The 21,986-nt window shown below is 35.4% G+C and overlaps 1 protein-coding gene across 1 annotated transcript; it reads right to left on the reverse strand.

Annotated features, from left to right (window-relative positions):
• Positions 1-649: 649 nt before the first annotated feature.
• LOC141600200 (uncharacterized) lies at positions 650-20,557 on the reverse strand. Its single transcript, XM_074420384.1, has 10 exons — positions 20,281-20,557; positions 20,150-20,194; positions 19,987-20,043; positions 19,839-19,908; positions 19,531-19,572; positions 19,323-19,396; positions 14,591-14,661; positions 14,351-14,436; positions 14,172-14,278; positions 650-1,038 (listed from the first exon to the last, which is right to left on the reverse strand). The coding sequence occupies exons 1-10, from the start codon at positions 20,422-20,424 to the stop codon at positions 976-978; spliced, it is 759 nt and encodes a 252-aa protein (XP_074276485.1). The 5' UTR covers positions 20,425-20,557; the 3' UTR covers positions 650-975.
• Positions 20,558-21,986: the final 1,429 nt, after the last annotated feature.

A 21,986-nucleotide genomic window follows, 5' to 3' on the forward strand; every position in this document is an offset into this window, starting at 1 on the left:
ACTTTGAAGATATTAGGTAGTATTTTGCCATTTATCCTAAGTACTTCTACAATGATCACAATACGACAGTTTCACAATATCAAATGACGGCTTAGGCTCGCAGCCTCTATTGCAACCGTGGTCACCACTCACGGCCCCCAACACGCACGCGACACTATCGTGTCGTACTCAACACTATATCACACATGTTATCAGGACCACGATGCTTCTACTTCCCCGTCTCTGGCCTACCAGTTCTTCAGATCCGCAATCGCAGTTGTGCCTAGCCTACCAATATCACATCAGCACAACCGCAGTTGTGCCTGGCCTACGGATTATGTCATCAGAACCACGACGTTTCTACTAAGGAACACCATATAAAAAAAGACTATAAATTTTGTTCACTTGGCAAACTACAGCCCTATTATATTAATCTCTCCAACTCATGTAGTAGATCCAATCATATTTACCTCAGCAAGTCTCTTGTGCGACTGTTTTTCCGTGTTTTTTAGTAAAATATGGTCACTTTTTGGTAAATAGTGACCACTTTACGGTAAATAGTGACCACCTGAAAAAAATGTTCATTTTTTAGTCACAATAGTTCTATTCATCTATTGTTAGTCAAGAAGCCGAAAATGCTGTCCCTCTGTTAATTTCAATGAGAAAAAAATGACAGCATCATACTTGCACAAGTTATTTCCAGTGGTTTGATGGAGGCAAAATCAATATTGTGGTTTTAAATACCAGACGCAAACCAAAACAAGAGTTATCAAGGTTTTACGGTTTACAACAATATGACCAAGAGTGTTATCAGATGCTTGATTTCGACATCTGGGTGACAGAAATTATCACACTAGTCCTCATCAGAATTTTACAGATCTTTGGAACATGCTCGTGCATTGTTGAAAATGTGACAAGTCTGTGTAGTCTTGTAAATAATCACACCATGTGGCGTCCGGAGAATTCTGTCGGAGTAATGTATGATTCAACTTTCAATTATTTGCCATTTACATATTCAAGCAGAAGCAGGTCAAGTGCAAAATGCTGAGAGAGATATTTCTGCAGAATTCAAAATTCAGCAAATTAACAAAAGACTTTAAGCAAAAGTTCAGATTAGTAAGAAAACAAGGCTAAGATGTTTTCCATGATGTAGTACAGAGAATGGGGGGGCCTTGAAAAAAGAACGAAGGACGGTTTGAACCTATGGCCTTAGGATATAAATTTACCTTGAAAACCAACATACCCCGCTAATTTTGATGATACATATGCGCAAGGTATATTATATAATTACTTTCTTCAGAAATGTAAAGAGGCCAGACTACGGTTTGCAATCGCAGTATTGGTTGGCTTCGCGGTTGCGATACGATGTTGCGGACTTGGTTGCAGTTGACGATTGCTTCCCTTCCCTCGGATCCTTTCCCTTACTTCTTCCCCTTCCCCTCCCTTTCCCTACATTTTCTCTATCCAAGCAAATCCTAGGACTTCCTCATTCTTTCAGCAGTAAATTTTTAACCGAATATAAAATGATAAAAGACGAACCCTAAGCAGCATGGACTTATTTTCCTTTTACTCGTCATTGCTGTAATTCCTGTAAATGATAATATTATAACCCGCCAGGCAACGCATTCAATGTGGCTTAAGACACACAGCGGAAAACTAGAAGGCTATAGACACACAACAAATTAGGAGGCTGGTGGGTCTGAGATGAATGTATGAATTGTGAAACATTGTAGCAGAAAAGAGACTATGAACATTGTAGCAGACAATAAAGTAAGGGCTTGTACCATGTTTTTTAGGAAAAATAATGGAAATAATACCAAGTTTGGAGCATCTTTCATTTATAACCTCAAGTTTGAGGATTTCCGGAATAGTCTAAAGTTTCAGCCATTTATTCGAACATTGCTCCCTTGGCAGATGGCATTAAAGTTCCATTTAAGAATTTACCAAATCAACTTTTTAAGCAATTAAACCCAATTTGAACAGATTTTTACCCACAAAAATGTTCCTTTGTCTTTTTGTTTTCTCTCTCTTCTACTATTCTTATTCTTTTCAATCAAATCCACTTCACCTGCATCCTTTTTTGTTTCTATCTCTTCTTCTAGACTTCTTCATCAATCTAATAGGAGAGACTATAGGGTAGAGAAGACAATATAGTTTTGAGATAGTGGGAAGGGGGTTGGGTGGGTGCTGTTGAATAAGTGATTCTAAAATTAGTTGCTATTATATAGGAACATATTAGTCGAAAATAAGTGTCTTATTCTTTAGCATAAGTTAACTAGTGGGTAGTTGTGGTTTGCTGGTGTAAGACGTAGGTTAATCCCACTTGCTACTTCTTTGTTGTTAGCCTTAGGATATTAATGATGGATGTATGCCTATATAAAGGCTTGATTGATTTAGTTATTAATTGAGCAAGTTTGCGATGATAACTCTCCCTTTTCTCTCAATTACAAAGTAAAGACAAGGGCTTCACATATTGAGATGGAGAACAGTAGGTGGTGGGAGAGAGTTTTTACTAACTCTATAAAAAAGGCTGCCTCATACCATATACATCCACTGCCTTGTCAGCAAACCAAGCAAAAAAAAACAAACACCCTTCCCTTTCAATACCCAGATTTCCACGACATCCTATTAAACCACCACCGAGCCACCCTCCGCCTACTCAACGGACGCCCTCAATGACAGCTACCACCTATGGCCTCGTCGACAACCACCACTGACAGCCTTGTCGGCGACTAACACAAATGTTCTCAACGTCAACGGTCTGCCGTTGCTCGTCTACGTTGCCACTTTAAATAACAAATCAAAAAAAAATCCCCCCTCTATTTCCACCTCCCCCACCCGGCGCACCACGTCGCGGCCGTGTATGCGGTTAGCCAACTTACCCGGAAGTAAGCAACGCTTATGCCCCGCCCTCATCTTTCCGACACAATTATGTTAGAAAGTGTACCGTTAGTAAGATCGGATAATGGAGGACAATTGTTATATGTTGAATCTTGTGTTGTATTAGATTCATCTTCAAATTGATCGTTATTATTTGTACAATTAAAAGCTATATACCTATACCATATTATATACAATATAGTTGTTTTATTAATAATGTTAAGCATATACTTCGAGCTATAATACAAACATTAAAGTGTTAGGGTCAAGTGACGTGAAATTTTAGTAATCTATATCTATCTATCTATATTAATAAAAGAAGCTTTTTTCGATCGATTACAGAGAGTCCAACTTTCTTAAAATACTTTAGAGTTTTCGAGTTTTTAAAATGTCTAATGCTTAACTGTCAGTTTGTGTACGAGTGAAAAATTTGAAATTTGAAAAAGATTAAATATTGGTATACAAGATAAAAAATTTGGAAAAGATTAATCATTGTAGGAGTCTTACAGCATACTCCTATATAAGACGAGTATACTTTTCACCTTGCTATACGTCTATCTTCACAAATACTCACTCACCAATTATGTTTAGTTGAACTATTTTTTATATTAGTTATAGTTATTTACCGTTTTGTTAGATTGTTTGGTTTATGGTTATGCATTATTTTGTTTGATTCTTTGGTTTATAGTTACTTACAATTTGTCAGAATGTTACTAATTTTTCTACGTGATTTTTCATGTAGTATAAGCAATTGATCTATTTATCTTTATTTATTATTATTATTATTATTATTTGTAATTTATACTTATACTAACTCATTCCATGACCTCTTATGCATGTTTAGGTATTATTGACAAAGCAGATATAATACCAGCATCGAACCAAGTAGGTATATGGATGGAGTATGAGTATTTAATGACGGGTATGAAACACTTTTTTTTATATCGAACTAAGCAGATATAATACCAATATCGAACAAAGCTGCAATTTCATGTAAATTTTCATTAATTATGGTAAATACGAGTTTGTACATCAATTTTTCATGATATATTCTTGATAGCCTTTCTCCAATTAGTTTATCAGCTTGTGCCCCCTAGGGCACACTAAAAAAACCGTTATATGTATAGTCACTAAAACATTATATTTTTATTGTTTATGCACCTATTATTTTTTCATCAGTTTGTATGAAACGTAAAATTAAATACGGACAATGACCTTGCTCATAGCTTCCTACTTCTGTTTAATGAGTTAGTTTTTTTTATACTAATTCCTCAATTGCATTATGAGTGTTGTGATGATTTGATTTTGCTTTCTTGCTATGTACAAGAACATTAAATTTAGTATATTCTAAAAAGTAAATTAGTAAGTTAAATAATGAGTTTAAAATATGATAAGATTATATGAAAAATTAATCTTTCCAGCTTTTAACAAACTCTTAAATATTTGATAAATAAAAAGCGAATATAAAAACAGCCGAATATTGTAAGCCAAGACTCCAAATTTATGAGATAAAATTGAAGGACTTATGTTGTATTAGCATATGGATTCTAAAGTACATCTACATAGTGTAGTGTTCCATGACAACTACTAAACTTTTTTTTTCAATGATATAGAACTCTTACCTACAAGGTAAATTAGTAATGCAAGTAGTATATAAATACTCTTCCCTAGCATATGGATTCTACGTACATTCATGATGCATTAGTTCTTTATCATAGTTTAGCCTCCCTCTTTTGATGATCTCGGTCTTTTAGAATACTTTTCGTGATTTGTTTAGAAATTATTCTTATAATCTAATTTTTGTTCTATAATTTTGTGTGTTAGCTAGAAATTTTTCTAATGCTTAATTACTTTCATGTTGGCAGAATTATTAAATGATCATCAGAATCATTCGATCATGATCACAACATGAAGACTAGGAGAACCATGTGTAAAGCGGGGATACAATTTTATTTTCTTAGTGATCTTTTAAGTAACTAATAACTTTTCTGATTTCAAGTTTGGCCCTTACCCGGGACAAGGGCCATATCCCAAGAGTGTCGATAAAGTGTTTATCATAGTATTACTTGATTCGAAAGACAATCACAATATTTAAGTTAGTTTACCCGATCTTAATTGAATTTTAAATTGATCCATTATGAAACTGTATGTGTACGGAAGGTGCCTTCCGGCTATATCTCTATGAATCTATGATTATATATTTATATACATATTTATCTTTTGTTTTCTTAAATGCTTATTAATTTCTCTACGACAGACCGCTCCTATGGTTTTTAGTTCTTTTGTGCAAAATTTGATTAAGTCATGATACACTCGATCCGAACTAACAACCGTTTTATTCATGCATATACAATTGGCATTGGTCAATATGAGAAGTGGTTAAGCAAAATTGTTATGAGGACTAACTTTTCGAGTGAGGTTAACTTTTATAATTTACTTCCTTCATTCCAGTCAATTATTATCCTTTGATTTTGGGACAAAGACCAAGGAAAAAGGAGAGGGTCAATTACCAAATGATAAGTGGAACAAATTGAGTGTGAATGATCAAATTATTCATCAAGTTCGCTCTTAAAATAGAAATGACAATAAATGACTGAGACATCCCAAAATGAAAAAGGACAACAAATGACCGGAACAGGGGGAATATAAGATAATATATACAAGAGAGATTTTAACTAAAGACACTAATTTTTTTTTGTTTAAAAAAAAAAAAGTTATTTGAACAAATTCCTAAATATACTTCTCAATATATCCTAATACACGAAATCTCATTGAAGACGGCACGTATCCGTCACTTTGGAGTGACGGATACCATTTCCTCTCACAAATGACCCAAATAGAGGAGAGAGGGAAACACATGGGGGTGCCCCCACCTTGTCCCCTTATCCGTTTTGTGAGTGGCATTACCCGTCACTTGCTCCGACCCGTCTTCAACAAGACTAACTGATCCTAATATTACAACTTTTTTTCATGCTATTAAAGAGAATGTTAATAATAAAATAACTTTCTTTTGAATGTCTCAACACTTTTCTTATGTTTATTTTTTTCTTCATTATTTTGATGCACTTGTGAGATTTGTTAAATAATTTTATTTTTGCTGTAATATTTAGATTGAGTAGATGTCTTAGATCAGATGTGAAATTGAGCATTGGATAGCAAAATAAAATAAGTCAAAACTGATCATGACGGTGTGGTGACTAATTGATTATGGTAGTATGGTATTAATGAAGGTATAGTACATTTTAGGTGGCCCCGAGCCCAATTATCATGAAGGTAGAGATTAATTTTATGAACTTTAAAACTTTAAGCGCAATATTCAAAGTTGGCCGGTGTGAATAGTAAGGACTTTTATCTCTTAAATAAGTGGTCAAAGGTTTAATTTGTGACTCTTACGAATGAAAAAGTCAAACTTGAGAAGGATCAACCCACTAAATTGCCTTGAGTACCCCAAAGGAGATTCTGACTCTTGCGAATGAAAAAGTCAAACTTGGTAGGGGTCAACCCACTAAATTGCTTTCAGTACCCCAAAATAGATTGTCCCCACCTGCGGGTTAGGGAGATTGTCCCACCTATCAGTAAGGGATACTCTTGGTCAACAAAAAAAAATCAAACATACTAATATTTTGAAAGATTTTATTCAGACATTTACTTTATTGCGAGTCCTTTAAGAAAAACTAAATGAGCAGATATTACTCTAGGCCCGTGCATCGCACGGGCATTAAATCTAGTATATATTTATAAAAGAGGCTTTTTTCGAGCGATTCTAGAACGTCCACATCATCAAAAATCAATTTTGGAAAGTATCATAAATAATACTCCCTCCTATTCTATATATTCTTCCCTATTTCCTAAAACGGATTATTCAGGTTTTCTTCCCCTTTCTTATTTTGGAAACTTTTACTCTTATTTTATTCATTTCTCTCTCCTATCACCAAACCTCACCCAACTCTTTTACTCATATTTTATTACTTTCCCTAATATTTTGGCCCCAACATTTCTTATTTAACTCATAATTATTCATCTCTCTCTCCTACTACCAAACCCCACCCAACTTTTTACTCTTATTTTATTATTCTCCTTAATTCTCGTGCCCACAAACAAAGGGAAGAATACATAGAATTGGAGGGAGTAATTTTTGATGTAAAAAATAAAGTGGAGAATCTTTTAATTATTATAATATATATATTTCCTAAATTATATTCAAGTGATATTTCCAATTTTTATATAAAAACTTTTCCATTTCATTTGACAACAAAGTATTGTTAAAAAAAATTATGAAAATAATATAATTAGATTCGTGATAAAAAATGCTATCATTAGAGTATAAATTTTATATTATTTGCATATACTGAAAATAGTGTACCTCTTAGTTTTTAATACATTATATGTCCCACATTGAAAAATAACGTAGGTGTGGAGAATATACTACGTATAAATAATAGAATTGTCCCACATCAAAAGATTAACAAAGTGGGTTAATCCTATGATTATAAATAGGAGGCATCCTTGAAACTTAGGTATTAACCCAAATCTTTTGAGTCTCTTAAGTATTATCTTAAATAGATCTTAAAAGTTTGTATCATATCTCCACAATATGATATAAAAAATAAAGTGGATATTTTTTAATTATTATAATATATATTTCATATATTATATATCCAAGTCATGTTTATAATTTTTATATAAAAACATTTTACATTTCATTTGATAGAAAGCTATCGTAAAAAAATTATATAATTAGATTTGGGATAAAAAAAAATGAAATTATTAGATTATGAATTCATATCATTTGCACAAAAAAGGAAACAAAAAAATACGATTATTAATAGACAGTATAGGATGTCGAACTAGGTGAGAAATAGAAGACGTGCTTCTTAGTATGTTATATGTCACGCATTGAAAAATAATATAAGTGTGATGAACATACTACGTATAAATAGTAGAATCGTCCCACATCGAAAAATTACCATAAGGTGGGGTCATCCAAATATAAATAATAGAATTATCCCACATCGAAAGATTAACATAAGGTGTGATGATCCTATGATTATATATATGAGTCATCCTTTGAACTTAAATATCAATCAAAAATCTTTCGAGTCTCATAAGTATTGTCTTAAAGAACTCTTATATGTTACAGTTGTCTTATATGTTACATTTGTTGTGCTCCAACAGTTAAATTGATACAAGTGACATAGATTTTCTTGATTCAATTATCTAATTATATTATACTCCCTCCGTCCCGGTCATTTGTTGTCCTTTGATTTTGGCACAAAGACCAAGGAAAGGGGAAGGGGTCAATTACTAAATGACAAGTGAAATAAATTGGGTGTGAATGATAAAATTACTCATCAAATTCATTCTTAATATAAAAAGGACAACAAATGACTGAGATACCCAAAATGGAAAAGGACAACACATGAGCGGGACAGAGGGAGTACTTTAATCTAACAATCGAACACCGATAAGACTAACTAATAAATGTAACAATAAGTATGCATGATCTCCATAATTAATAAGTCTTAAAAGCGATTAATATTGATTAATTTAATTTAATGAGAATGAGAATATAAAAATGAGTTAGGTATGATTTCATTACAATGGGACCAATTAACTGAATATTAGTCAAACAATTAAGCAGACAACAGTTGAAGAAATCCAAGTATAGCAAAGAGCTCAAGATTCAGCTACCATATTAGCTCTAAGAACTGCCAACACACTCATAATAAAATGCTACAAAAAAAACATTTTCCTAAAAAATTCATAGGCAATAACAGCTTATGTAGTCTTAATACCAAATTTATTTGTATTTTATTATCCACGAATTTTTATTTAAGACGGAATTATCCGCCTTCAACCTTTTTTTGTTTAACTATGTACTTAAATTAAAAGACTTACAAAAGGAGTTCATACATCGGTTAAGGGGGGAAAATTCAAAGAACAAAACAATATTAAATCGAGTTGGATGTCGAACTAGGTGTGAAAAAGATGATCTAATTCTTAGTATATTATATGTCACACATTGTAAAATAATAAGATGTGGTGAACATACTACGTATAAATAGTAGAATTGTCCCACATCGGAAAATTACCATAAGGTGTGGTCATCCTATTATAAATAGTAGAATTGTCCAACATCGAAAGATTAACATAAGGTGTGTTGATCCTATTATTATAAATAGTAGAATTGTCTCACATCGAAAGATTAACATAATGTGGGGTGATCCTATGATTATAAATATGAGCCATCCTTGGAACTTAAATATCAACCTAAAATCTTTTGAATCTCTTAAATATTGTCTTAGATAGCTCTTATAAGAGTTTGTATTATTACCTCCACAATAGTGAAATTTATTTGTATTATACTTTTGATTTTGGTGGTTTCACAATTATATAATTATATATTGTTATATCATCTCCTTTTCTACTCAAATTTGGTAGTTTAGCAATAAGTTATTTATTTTTTAATTTTTAAGCTGAATTTTTAAATAACGAACATACATCAATAGTATTCTTATTATATAAGGGGTAATTTGTAAATAAGCACCTAATATGTCCTAAATTTCACAAATAACCACCTAATATGTCGTTTTTTACAAATAACCACCTTAATTTCAACTTAACTAACAAAATTAACACCTAATTTTAATTAGACTGGAGATTTTACATAACCCGAACTTTTTACGATTCAACAACTTAAATTTTAAGTGAAGTACCTGAACTACCCTTCATTATTACCTACCCCCAAGTCACAGTCACACACCCTTACCTCTCATTTCTCAAGAGTCAAGAATCCCTAATTTTAACTTCTCAGGAACCCTAATTTTAATTCAATTACAATTGAAAAATCCATTCAATTTGTGCCAAAATGTTCCTCTTTTTTATCTCTAGGTAATTGTCAAGTGATTTATCCACTCGTTTCAACACGACTCCATTAATTTCCTTAAACTATCAAATTCAATTCGACAATCACACAAAATTTAGTATTCACCAAAAAGAATCACTCAACTAGCAAAAATTGACGCCGCGAACATTAATCGTGAAAAGCAGGAGTAGTGCGAAACGTGAACAACAACTTCATCAATTACCACACTTTTGAACAACAACTGCAATTCAGTGGCGCCATCAATAAGACCGTTTAAAATATCGACAGCGAAGGTCCCAAATTATAAGGAGAGAATGGAAGAACCTTAATTTGACCTCCCAAGCAGGTTCTGTGATAGCCATGGGCAGAATTGCCTTAACATACATGGTTACATACTGGACACTTGATTGGATTGAATTAAAGTTAGGGTTCTTGAGTGGTTGAATTAGGGGTGTTCTTGAGAGGTTGAAGTAAAGGTGAGGGTGTATGAGTTGGGGTGGCTAATGATTAATGAAGGGTAGTACAGGTATTTTACTTAAGTTTAAGTCCTTGAGTCGTAAAAAGTTCGAGTTTAATAAAATCGTCAACATAATCAAAGTTAGGTGTTACTTTTGTTGAAATTAAGGTGGTTATTAGTAAAAATCGACATATTAGGTGGTTATTTGTAAAATTTAGGACATATTAGGTGGTTATTTACAAATTACCAAAGAGACTTTAAAAGTAACATTACATAATGTTAATTTTTCAAGTTTTAACATTTTTTTTCATCTAGAGAGTTCAACCCTTAAAAACTACTTAATATTTATAAGAAAAAATGTTAATTTTATACGTAAGAAAAACTTTGGACATTAGATAAAATTAGTTTGTTAGCAATAAGATAAAATTGCACAAATGTTACCTATATACGTGCGAAAAACTTTAGACTCTAGATAAGATTAGTTTGTTCGTATTTGCTCATTATTAATCGGATTGGATGTTGAATGTATGAATATTAACATATAGTATTTGCTCATATTATTAAATATTAAATATAACTACTATTAGATATAATGAGTAGCAATTGTCCATATTTCGGGATTCGGGTTGGATGTCGAGCTAGGTGTGAAAAAGATGGTGTATTTATTAGTATGTTATTTGTCCCACATTGAAAAATAATTGAGGTGTTGTGAATATACTACATATAAATAGTAGATTTGTCCCACATTGAAATATTAGCATGCATAAGGTAGGGTGATCTTATGATTATAAATAGAAGTCATACTTGAAAGTTGGGAATCAACCCAAAATCTTTTGAGTCACTTAACTATTGTGAAAGAGAGCTCTTAAGAGTTTCTATTATTAACGGTTAAAATTAAAATTTAACAAACTATAATTTTGTTGTCACTAAATTGCACTTATGTTTGCTTATAGTGTCCAAAAACATAGACGGATTTATCTTTTACACCTTTACGGTGGAATGATAATAATAAAATGATCATAGGAGTATACATTACATATGCTTTGTGAAAGAAAGAACATAAAAATGAACTCTATGTATCAGTAATTAGAAGATTAATTATTATTATTATTATTATGTAAGACGGTCTTATTAATTGAACAAAAAAAAATTGAAATGACTAACTTATAAGAATGACATGTGTAAGTAAAATGTCCATATTTGAAGGGTAGGTATATGGTTCAAACAAAATATATACTCCCTCCGTCCCAATCAATAGTTTACATTTGCTTTATTCTCCCTACCAAAATATAACAAATGTAAACTATTCATTAATTTCACACCTGTCTTTGTATTAATCATAAGGGTTATCAAAGCGCCTCCATTGGCTTACATTTATGATGATTAGTACTTAATAGATTTTGCTAGAATTCGAGATAATAAAGTTTTAGAGGCTACTTAATGATTAGAATCAAGTACGTATCAAGAGACCATAAGGGATTATGATATTTCATTTTTATAGAATTATGTGACACCCGGATTTGAACTTTGAAACGCCTATCTTTATATTAATCATAAGGGCTATCAAAGCGCCCCGAGCCCCCGACTCGCTTACACTTATGATGATTAGTATTTAATAAATTTTGCTAGAATTCGAGATAACAAAGCTTTAGAGGCTACTTAGTGCTTAGAATCAAGTATGTATCAGGAGACCATAAAGGATTAAGATATTTCATTTTTTTTAGAATTATGTGACACCCGGATTTGAACTTCGAAACACCTATTCGATAATGTTCTATAACTTAGTTTTAAAATAATCAAGGTCATTAACCCGTACGGGCTTTCAAACTAGTAAATTTATATATTAGACGAAATAATAAGAAAATATGGGATTAGATTTTCAAAATATATCTCATAATAATATGAATCGGGTTATATTATCAATTTTTCATGAATACTCAATATATGGGTTGAGCTTACATAAATTCCATGATTTGAAAAATTTAACACCTTGACCCATAACATCACACAATTTAAAACCCTACCCATTAACAAACACTAATAACGTTTGTTTTTTAAACAAACACTAATTCTTCAAAAGAAACAAACACAAATAAACTTAAATTACCTCTCCATTTCATCAAACATACACACACCTCTCGGGCCCTGAACTGACCTATTCTTCTCTTCTCTCTTCTCATACCGCCGCCTGACCGCCTCACTATCCTCTCATTTCATTAATTTAATTAATATTAATGAACTCAAATAATCCTATTCTCTTATTCTAATCTCGTCTAGAGTCACTCCCGCTCCTCTCATCCTCTTTTTCTCTCATTTAACTCTCCCTAAATCATCAATCTTTATCGGTATTTCAAGCAAGATTTCCGCCTCTCATGACTGCGCCATTAATTCATAACCTTTAGGAGGTATTATTTTCTTCATCTTTTTAGTCGCATGCATCATTATTTTCACCATTTTTTTTCGTTTTTAATTGTTTTAGCACTTGATAATTTTATATTTCCATTAATAATTTACATCCAAGGATTTTTTTGGTTTTAAAAATCTGGAATTTTTTGGGGGTTTAATGGTTTAATAATTTTTTGTGGGTCTAATAATTTAGCACCAGATTATTACGTCATTGGCCTTTTTTGGGTCTAACAATCTGGATTTTGTTGTGGGTCTAAAATTCTGAAAATTATTGTCGTATGTGATAACGGTAAATTTATGTAAATAGCGTATGTATTAATGTTATGATAATGTTGTGTTAATTAGTCTAATATTAGTCTATATAAATATAAATGTATTATGTGGTAAATTGATACTCCGTATTCTTCTTTATTCTGATTTATTTACGTTAATGATAATTAATGTGGTTTTGGTACAGGTATAGACTTGGGGAAGAATGTTACCGATCTGAGAGTTTTTTATTTTATAATATAGTTATGGTATTTGTATTTTTTTTTTCAAATTCAGGAAATGTAATTTGTAATTTGTGGGATGTAATTTTGGATGTTCCAAAATTTGTTTTTTCTTTTGGATTTTCATATCATAAGATAAAGTGAATTAAATACAATATGATTTAGGAAATAAATGAATCAAAAAGAGAAATTAATGAAAGAAAAGGAAAGAAAGTAATTAAATATGTGAAGGACATGGGGGCCCTACTTAAATAAAACTATTTTCAAGCCCTAAAAACCAGGGACCAATAGGAAGCCAAAGAAAAACTTGGCTTTTATACTATGTAGATAGTCAATAGGCGATAAAATGTCTATTAAAGCTTGTAAAATAAATCACTGTGACGACGGCCGAGTCCGGGACGATTCTGCGACTCCGTTACCGCGACCGATACCTCGATTTAAAACCATGGGAAATGGTAGGTGTCGACTTTGTGGGGGTAGGGGTGGTCGCCGGTGGGGCATGGTGGTTAGTGATGGTGGCTTAGATTGAGGTTGTATTGAGTACTATAAAATGGAAAAGGAGGGGAAGGATTTCATTGATGAAGTGGCACAGTTAATGAGCTAATGAGCCTCTCATACTATGTGGCAGTTAATGAGCCTCTCATACTATGAGGCAGCCTCACAGTAGAAGTCGGGTTAGGGTGGGGGAGGAAGGAGAGGGAGTTACAGTGACGGCCTAGGTTGGGTGTTGACAACTTGACGGTGGTGGTATGGGTGGGGTTGAAAAGGGGTCAACTGAGGTAGTTTAGGTGTGGATTTGGAGGCGGGTCAGGGAGGGAAAGGATTGGCAGGGAGGATTTGCGGGGTTGGGTATTGGTGGTAGTGGTGGGGTTGGGCATCGGCGGCAGTGATTAGAACAAAGAACGGAAACAATTGCAGTTTTATATATAAAGAAAATTTGACACAGATAACTAAAAGTTGAAATCATTCAGGGGATATTCAAACTTAAGATTCAAAATGGGAGATACTCCAAACTTGGAATTATACTCATTAAATTTCCTTTTTTTATTCATTGCTTAGCTGCAAAATCGGAGTCATGCAATGAAAAATGTACCTTAGTAGCAAGATGATGAGAAACTTTTCCTTCCAAATCAACTCCCGGGAAGCGCATTACCTCGACATTGTTCTCAAATAATATATATGTCGGAAGCCCCAGATTTCCTACAGTTCAGGTCCAGTGAGACCGAGGCATTCGTAATTATTTATCAGTAAGCATTAAGCAATAATATAAACCTGTAAGAGAGATTCCATATTGTTCAGCAACATTTGGAAATAGCCCAAGATCAACCATCCCAAAAGACAAGTTTTTATTTGAGTATCTGATATGAAAACCAAGCAGAACCGTGTCAATCTAAAGAGGAGTTGGTAGTCACTAGTCAGTAACGGTTAGAGACGTAGGAAATACACAAAGGTCATAAGCTATGGCTGATTGCAATACAGAATGAGTAAGAAAACAGTAAGGACCATACTCACGTCACAGAGAGTTCAGGAAAAATTCGACTGTTACGCACACAGCTTGACGAACATAAAGCACGGAATTCAACCTGATATACATCAATCACAATAAATTATTTAGCATATCTGACAATAAAGAGATCAATGAACATCAAGAGTTCAGCAGGTGCTGCATAAACTGTTGCCTTTGGCTTTATTTATGTAAATATGTAGATACTAGAATATTGATAGTGCCCAGATCTTGGATGAGACATGGATATTTGTTAATCAAGTAATCAACCACTATAACATTTGGGTTCCTGAATTTTTGTTACTTATAGATTTGCTCAAATGAAAAACAGGTTAACTTGACATGAGAGTCAACTCATGACAAGGGTTCAGGGATACTTGAACATTACGAATTACATACAATGACGACGCTCACAGTTTTACAAAAAATATGAATAAATGGTTGCCCTAATGCATCCTTAACAGACCTAGATGATGCATCAATAAGTTGTGTTTCAATTTTCAAAATTCGGCCTTGCTTTGCTTAAATTTGAAGAGCTTCAATCTCGTTAGATTTCTTATATTCTCTTTCGTCCTATGGTTTTCTTTCGAAAAAGGCAAAGTGGTAAACTATTTTTGTTACGACTTATGACGACATAAATTCATCCTCCCCAAAATCTCATCTTATACAGAATCATTCATTACAATTTAGTAGCAAGGAGATTATAAGGAATGCAAACTCCGTCTGTGAGTGTTTTCGGGCATTCACTGCCGGTCCCAAGCCCGGATAAAGGAGGGGGGTTGCGGTAGGTCTCTGGCAGCCAGCATAAAAACTTAAGTCACATTTTATGGACATGAATCGGAATTTGAACTTCGTTGGGCGTCTCCTCAGAAGCGACGCGCTGCACTTCTTAGACCCGGGTGTAATGAAAAGTATGTGAGGGTTGCTAGGTCGTCGCCCGGAAGCGACGCGCCATCTTTACACCTGGGAGTGGTGTCAAATAGGCAAGGGTGCGCTACATCTTCTAGAACCGGGTGTAGTGAAAAATATGCAAGGGTTGTTAGATCGTCGCCCAAAAGCGGCGCGCCACCTCGAAGTATGGGTGTGGTGTCAAATAGGTTTGGATCTAGGAAGCATGGTCAAGAGCGGGTAAAGAAATCAGGGCATGACTTTAGAAAGGGTAGTAGGTTACATTTTGGTAAGCTCTTTGACAGGGAGATTAGCCAAGGTAGGGGAGGTTATGAAAAGGAGGAGAGTGCATATAATGTATCTACAAGAGACAAAGTGGGTCGGAGATAAAGCAAGGGTGATAGCGCCTTGGGGTTATAAGCTTTGGTACACGGGTAAAGACAAAAGTCGTAATGGAGTGGGTATTGTCATTGATAAAGATTATATCGATGATGTGGTAGAAGTATCGAGATAGAGTGATGGGATTATGAGCATTAAGCTTGTAGTCGGGGATGAGGTGCTGACTGTTATAAGTGCTTACGCACCTCAAGTAGGATTGGATGCTTCTTTTCGACGAGCCTTCTAGGAAGATCTGGAAGAGGTTGTAAAACGAGTCCCTATTGGAGAGAAATTGATCATTGGTGGTGACCTCAATGGGCATGTGGGTACTAGTCGAGTTGACTTCGAGAGCATTCATGGGGGTTTTGGGTTCGGGGAGAAGTGACATATTAGATTTTGCTTTGGCATATAACTTGGGTATAATGAAAACTTAGTTCGAGAAAAGGCATTCCCATTTGGTGACTTATAGGAGTGGAGAAAATGCTAGTCAAATTGACTTCCTTTTGGTAAGGAATGTGTGGAGGAGAGAGTACACCGATTGCAAGGTCATACCCGGGAAAAGTGCCGTAACAAAACATAGACTAGTGGTGCTTGATTTTCGGGGTAAGAGAGACTTGAGGAAGAGAAAGATAATCGGTGAGGCACGAATCAAGTGGTGGAAGCTACAAGGTGCAAACCAACAAGCGTTTTTGGATAAGGTCGGAAGTAGCGATATTGGTCGGATTGCAAGGAGAAGGATATTGATGCAACGTGGGATACACTGGAGCATGTTGTAAAGGATTTGGCGAGGGAGGTGTTAGGGGAATCTAAAGGGAATAGACCATCAAGTAAGGACACATCTTGGTGGAACGAGGAGCTGAGACAAGCGATAAAGACAAAACGGGAATGCTATAAGGTTTTGGGGAAATGCATGAGTGATGAGAACTTTGAAAAGTACAAGGAGGCTAGACGAGCCGCTAAAAAGGCAGTGCGGGATGCGAGGGCAAAAGTTAACCAAGAAGTGTATGCCAGGTTCGACACGAGAGAAGGAGAGAAGGATATCTATAAACTGGCTTGCATAAGAGTCCGAAAGACGAGGGATATTTGGAGAGTTAGGTGTGTGAAAGATATGGACGACAAGGTTCTGGTTCAGGATAACGAAATAAAGGCTAGATGGAGTTCTTACTTTGATACTTTATTCAATGGACATCAGGAGCAAGGTTTTGGGGATGTAGAAGTAACACCAAGCATGGTTCATCGGGAATTTGTGCGTAGAATACAAAAGAGCGAAGTTAGAAAGGCGTTAAGGAAGATGGGGTCAAAGAAAGCACAGGGACCGGATGGTATACCCACAGAAGTTTGGAGGTGCTTTGGGGAGAAAGGAATCGAATGGGTAACCATGCTTTTCAACAAGATTTGGAGGAGCTTGGAGGAGAAGCAGTCTTGTCCCTTTGTACAAGAACAAAGGTGATGTGCAAGAGTGTTCCAATTATCGGGGAATTAAACTTATGAGTCATACGATGAAGTTATGGGAGCGGATAATCAAGCAAAGGCTTAGGAGATATGTAGACATCTCGGATAACCAATTTGGATTTATGCCCGGGAGATCGACTATGGATGCGATTTTTATCATGAGACAGTTGATGGAACACTATCGGGACAAGAAAAAGGACTTGCATATGATTTTTATTGACTTGGAAAAGGCATATGATAGGGTACCAAGAGAAGTGCTTTGGTGGGCTTTGGCGAGAAAGGGTGCGTCGAAAAAATATATTGACCTCATAAAGGACATGTATGAGGGGACTAGTGCAAGTGTTCGCACAAATGTTTGGAGAACGGAAGAATTTCCCATTACCATCGGGTGCATCAAGGTTTCGCACTTAGTCCTTTTCTCTTTGCTATAGTTATGGATGAGTTGACAAGGGATATTCAGGACGACATCCCTTGGTGTATGATGTTTGCCGATGATATTGTGTTGATTGATGAGACGAAAGAGGGGGTGGAGAGAAAGTTGGAATTGCGGAGGCATACCTTAGAGACTCGTGGGTTTAGGCTGAGCAAGAGTAAGACCGAGTATTTGAGGTGTCAGTTCACTAAAGTGTCGGGGTCGAGATCGACAGAGGTGGGGAGTATTATTTTCGATGGGGATGTTGTTGAGGGATCTGATTTCTTCAGATATCTAGGATCTATTATTCAAAAAGATGGGGAGTTAGACGGAGATGTGACTCACAGAATTAAAGCGGGATGGTTGAAATGGAAGTGCTTCAGGGTTTTTATCGCTATGCGATAGAGATATGCCCCAAAGATTAAAGGGAAAATTTTATCGCGGTTCGAGTGTTGGGCCGTGAAACATTGTCACATTCAAAAGATGAGTGTGGCGGAGATGCGTATGCTAAGGTGGATGTGCGGACATATAAGGAAAGATCGATTAAAGAATGAGATGATTAGGGAAAAGGTAAAAGTGGCGCCAATAGAGGACAAGATGATGGAAAATCGACTAAGATGGTTTGGCCATGTGAGAAGGAGACCTATGGACGCACCAATTAGGAGGCTGGAGACTTGGAGAACAGAAAAGGTCCCTAGAGGTAGAGGGAGACCGAGACAGACATGGTTGAGAGTGATAGAGCACGATATGAGATTTCTGGGGCTTGAGGAGAGTATGGTGACGGAGAGGGCACAATGGAGGGAAAGGATACATGTGGATTTTTAGTATTTGATGTCTTTTGACGTATTTAGTGTTTTTATTTTATTTTTAAAAAAAAACTATTTGTTCTTCTCTCCTTTATTACACCTTTTTTACCAACTACTTTCTTATATATTTTACTTGGTTTACTTTTAAGGCATTCAGGATCCTTAATTCTATTTCGGTTTTCAAAATCGTTTTAATCTTTTCTCTCGATTTAAATTTTAAGTTTTTATAAAAGAAATCCTGAATTCGATTTTAAAACCTGTAAGTTTACCTTTAGTTTGTATTACATTTTCGCTCTCCCTTTTGTTTTTCATTTTTCCCTTTTCTATTCGCATTTTGAGGTGTGCGTTCACCCAGGGACGGTCTAAAGGATGATTCATGTCAGCCGACCCCAAATCATTTTGGGATTAAGGCTCTGATGTTGTTGTTGTTGTTGTTGTTGTTGTTGTTGAGATTATAAGGAATGCAAAACAACTAACCTTACTATACATGAGACACCGAGGTCAGACGTAACTACATGCCAATGTGTTCTATATGCCTATGTTACCCTCCCATACCGCTACCTTACTATAGATGAGAAACAATTGAACTGTTTCACAGGACCATGTATCTTCTACCAGAAGTCCTATGGAAACCAGATGAAATGCCCATGCACAAAATGATCTCACAGCAATCTTAGTCATCCACATAAACCAAAAGTAAGGTAAAATCAGGATACAGGACAAATCATTATAAATAAACAAACTTAAGCATGGTAACCCAGTCGAGTTAATGAAACATTATATGCTTATCATAGGGTCACTAACCAGCCAGTATCTTGATGTGTTTCCTTCCATTAGAGTGGTTTCAAGCTGCAATGGTGTCAGAGTGTTCACTGTACCTAGAGAAAGCAATTCAAACAAGAGAAATCAAAGATTGAAAAGAATACATACAAGAGCATATTTATGTTAAGAGAAGACAACTACATCAGCGTAAAGCCAAAAAAAAAAAAAAAATTGGTCATATATGTCGTACCTAGTTCTGGGAATGCCGGTTGTTCTGCTATAATATACAGCACTGTGAGCAAAGGACACAGAATTGGGTCAGGCAAAGTGACTATCCAATTCTTAGAATATGATTATCCGTAGTATATGAATGATTTTTTCCAGGAACCATAGAATATGAATGATTTTAATTTTGAGTTAACTGGTAAATCCATAATGACCAACAACTTGACTCATTTTAACTAGAGTATCAAATACGCATCTTCAACGTGGAGAAGATGCATTGTTTTTAATTGTTGATCCAATATGTTAAGAGAGAGTAGAAATTACAAGGCCTACCTAAAAAAGCCAGTATATACCAAAGAGCTAAATGGTGATCTACATTTAGAGCAAGCAGAAAAAGAAAAACCTGAAGTTAAAACAAGAAATTGTATCAGAGGACGTAGAGGCTTTCACAATCTGAGAAATATATAAATCAAAGAATCACCTTGCCAAAGAACAATGTATCAGCAATAAAACCCTCCCAGTTTTCTTCCCTCACCATCTGTCCATTATAAACATTGAGAGTCATAAAGAATTCATTTGATGTCATTTATTCAAATATATAAGAAAAAAAAAAAAAAAAAAAAAAAAAAAAAAAAAAAAGGAACCTTGACAGCAGCTAAGATGGAATAAGCAAGTAAAGCTTGAATTTCCTGCAGCACAATATTATTTATCAAAAATAAATAATTGGAAGAAAAAGAAAAGTACATCGAGAAAAGGAAGGAGGAGGGAGGCGTACGCGGCGGAGGAGATGGTGAGGAGAGAGAAGGGAAGAGGTGGATGAGAGGCGGAAAGGAAGATATGAGAAGAATATTAAGAAATGAAAGAGGTAATAAGGTTCCGTCACCACCGTGTTCAGCCATTGTAGTCTATTCTTTATCATTCTGCTTATATTTCTCTTTTTCTTTCAGCTGACTGACTCAGTGACACAGATCAACTCCTGCGATCTCTAACTTCCCAGATTTAGGAGGCTGATAGGATGAATTTACGCTGCTGGCGGTACTATGGATGTGAATATTACGAGTTTGGATCCCATTTCGCTAATGAGTCGGGTATGGGTCTCATATTTTCAGATCCAATGAATACGGATTGGGTATGGGTCTTCAAAAAATATTTCGTATCTGGGTCCAGGTCTGGGTCTGAGTTATGAGACCCATACCCGACCCGTAAACCCTTCATTAAAAAAATAAAAAAATCAAAATCACAACTTTTTCAAATTCATACTGATAGACCGTAGAACCCAAAGCAATTCAAATCTCTTTCTCTTCTCTCATTTCATAAATAAAGTGATAAAACTCAACCAAACTCTTCTAACAATACCACCACTCCACCACTGACACGCGACCGGTGACCGCCTCTCTAATAGGCGATCATCGACAACTACCATTAACGGCGGCCAACGACGGTCAGATGGAGACGTCTATCAAGTACGGTATTGATTTTAGGGTTGCAAGCTTGAGTCTTTCACATTTATGTGGAGATAAAATTAATTTAGGTCTTCTTTATCTTTCTTAATCTCTTTGGGATGTATATTGGATTTGGTAGTGTACAATAGAGATTAATACAACTCATTATCTTAAAGTAGTATGAATTTTTTTTAAATAATATATACCCTATAGCTATTATTAAAGTGGTTGAAAGTCAGACCCATAGGTAGACCAGGACCCGGCCCATACCCATTGGGTATGGGGATGGGTCCTCTAACTTTAGACCCTTGTGGGTCTATATCGGGTACGAATCTAAGGGGAAGATCTTGGGTCCAGATTCGGGTCCGGTAGACCCGGCCCAAACCCGACCCGTTGCCATCCCTAGTGGCAGTTGATTGTTTAAGGGTCGTGCTTTTTCACATACGAATTTACTCTTCCACATACGCATTTTACAATATTAACCTTGTCATTTTTTTTCTCCCCTCACTCAATTGATAGACGTTCCAACCGCCGTTCACCACCTTCCAACCGTCGTTCACTCAAAAGAAGCAAACACGCCACGCACAAAGCCCCCTTCCAACCGTCGTTCACCACCTTCCCACCGGACCACCCGGTCACTAACCCACCGGAATCGCACCACCGGACCACCTGTCGGCTGACCCACCAACACACACCCGCACTCGCACCACTCAACCACCAAACTCGCACCTCCTGCGGACTCAACCACCAAACTCGCCCAATCGGACCACCTCCAGATTCACCCACCACACTCGCACTACTCTGACCTCCGTGCACCACCCTAACCACCGCACCAACCGCCAAGGTACCACCATAAACCCTTATTTCATCCTATTATAACCAAATAATGATAAACCCTTATTTCATCCTATTATAACCAAATAAACAATGATAAATTTAATAAAACTCATTAAAACGTATTAGTAATTAATAACCAACTAAATTGCTTCACAAATCAGAGAATTAGGATCCATTGTTTATGTTTTTGGAGCAATTAGAT

This window comes from Silene latifolia, chromosome 9, assembly GCF_048544455.1.
Source record: "Silene latifolia isolate original U9 population chromosome 9, ASM4854445v1, whole genome shotgun sequence".
Classification (NCBI taxonomy): domain Eukaryota; kingdom Viridiplantae; phylum Streptophyta; class Magnoliopsida; order Caryophyllales; family Caryophyllaceae; genus Silene; species Silene latifolia.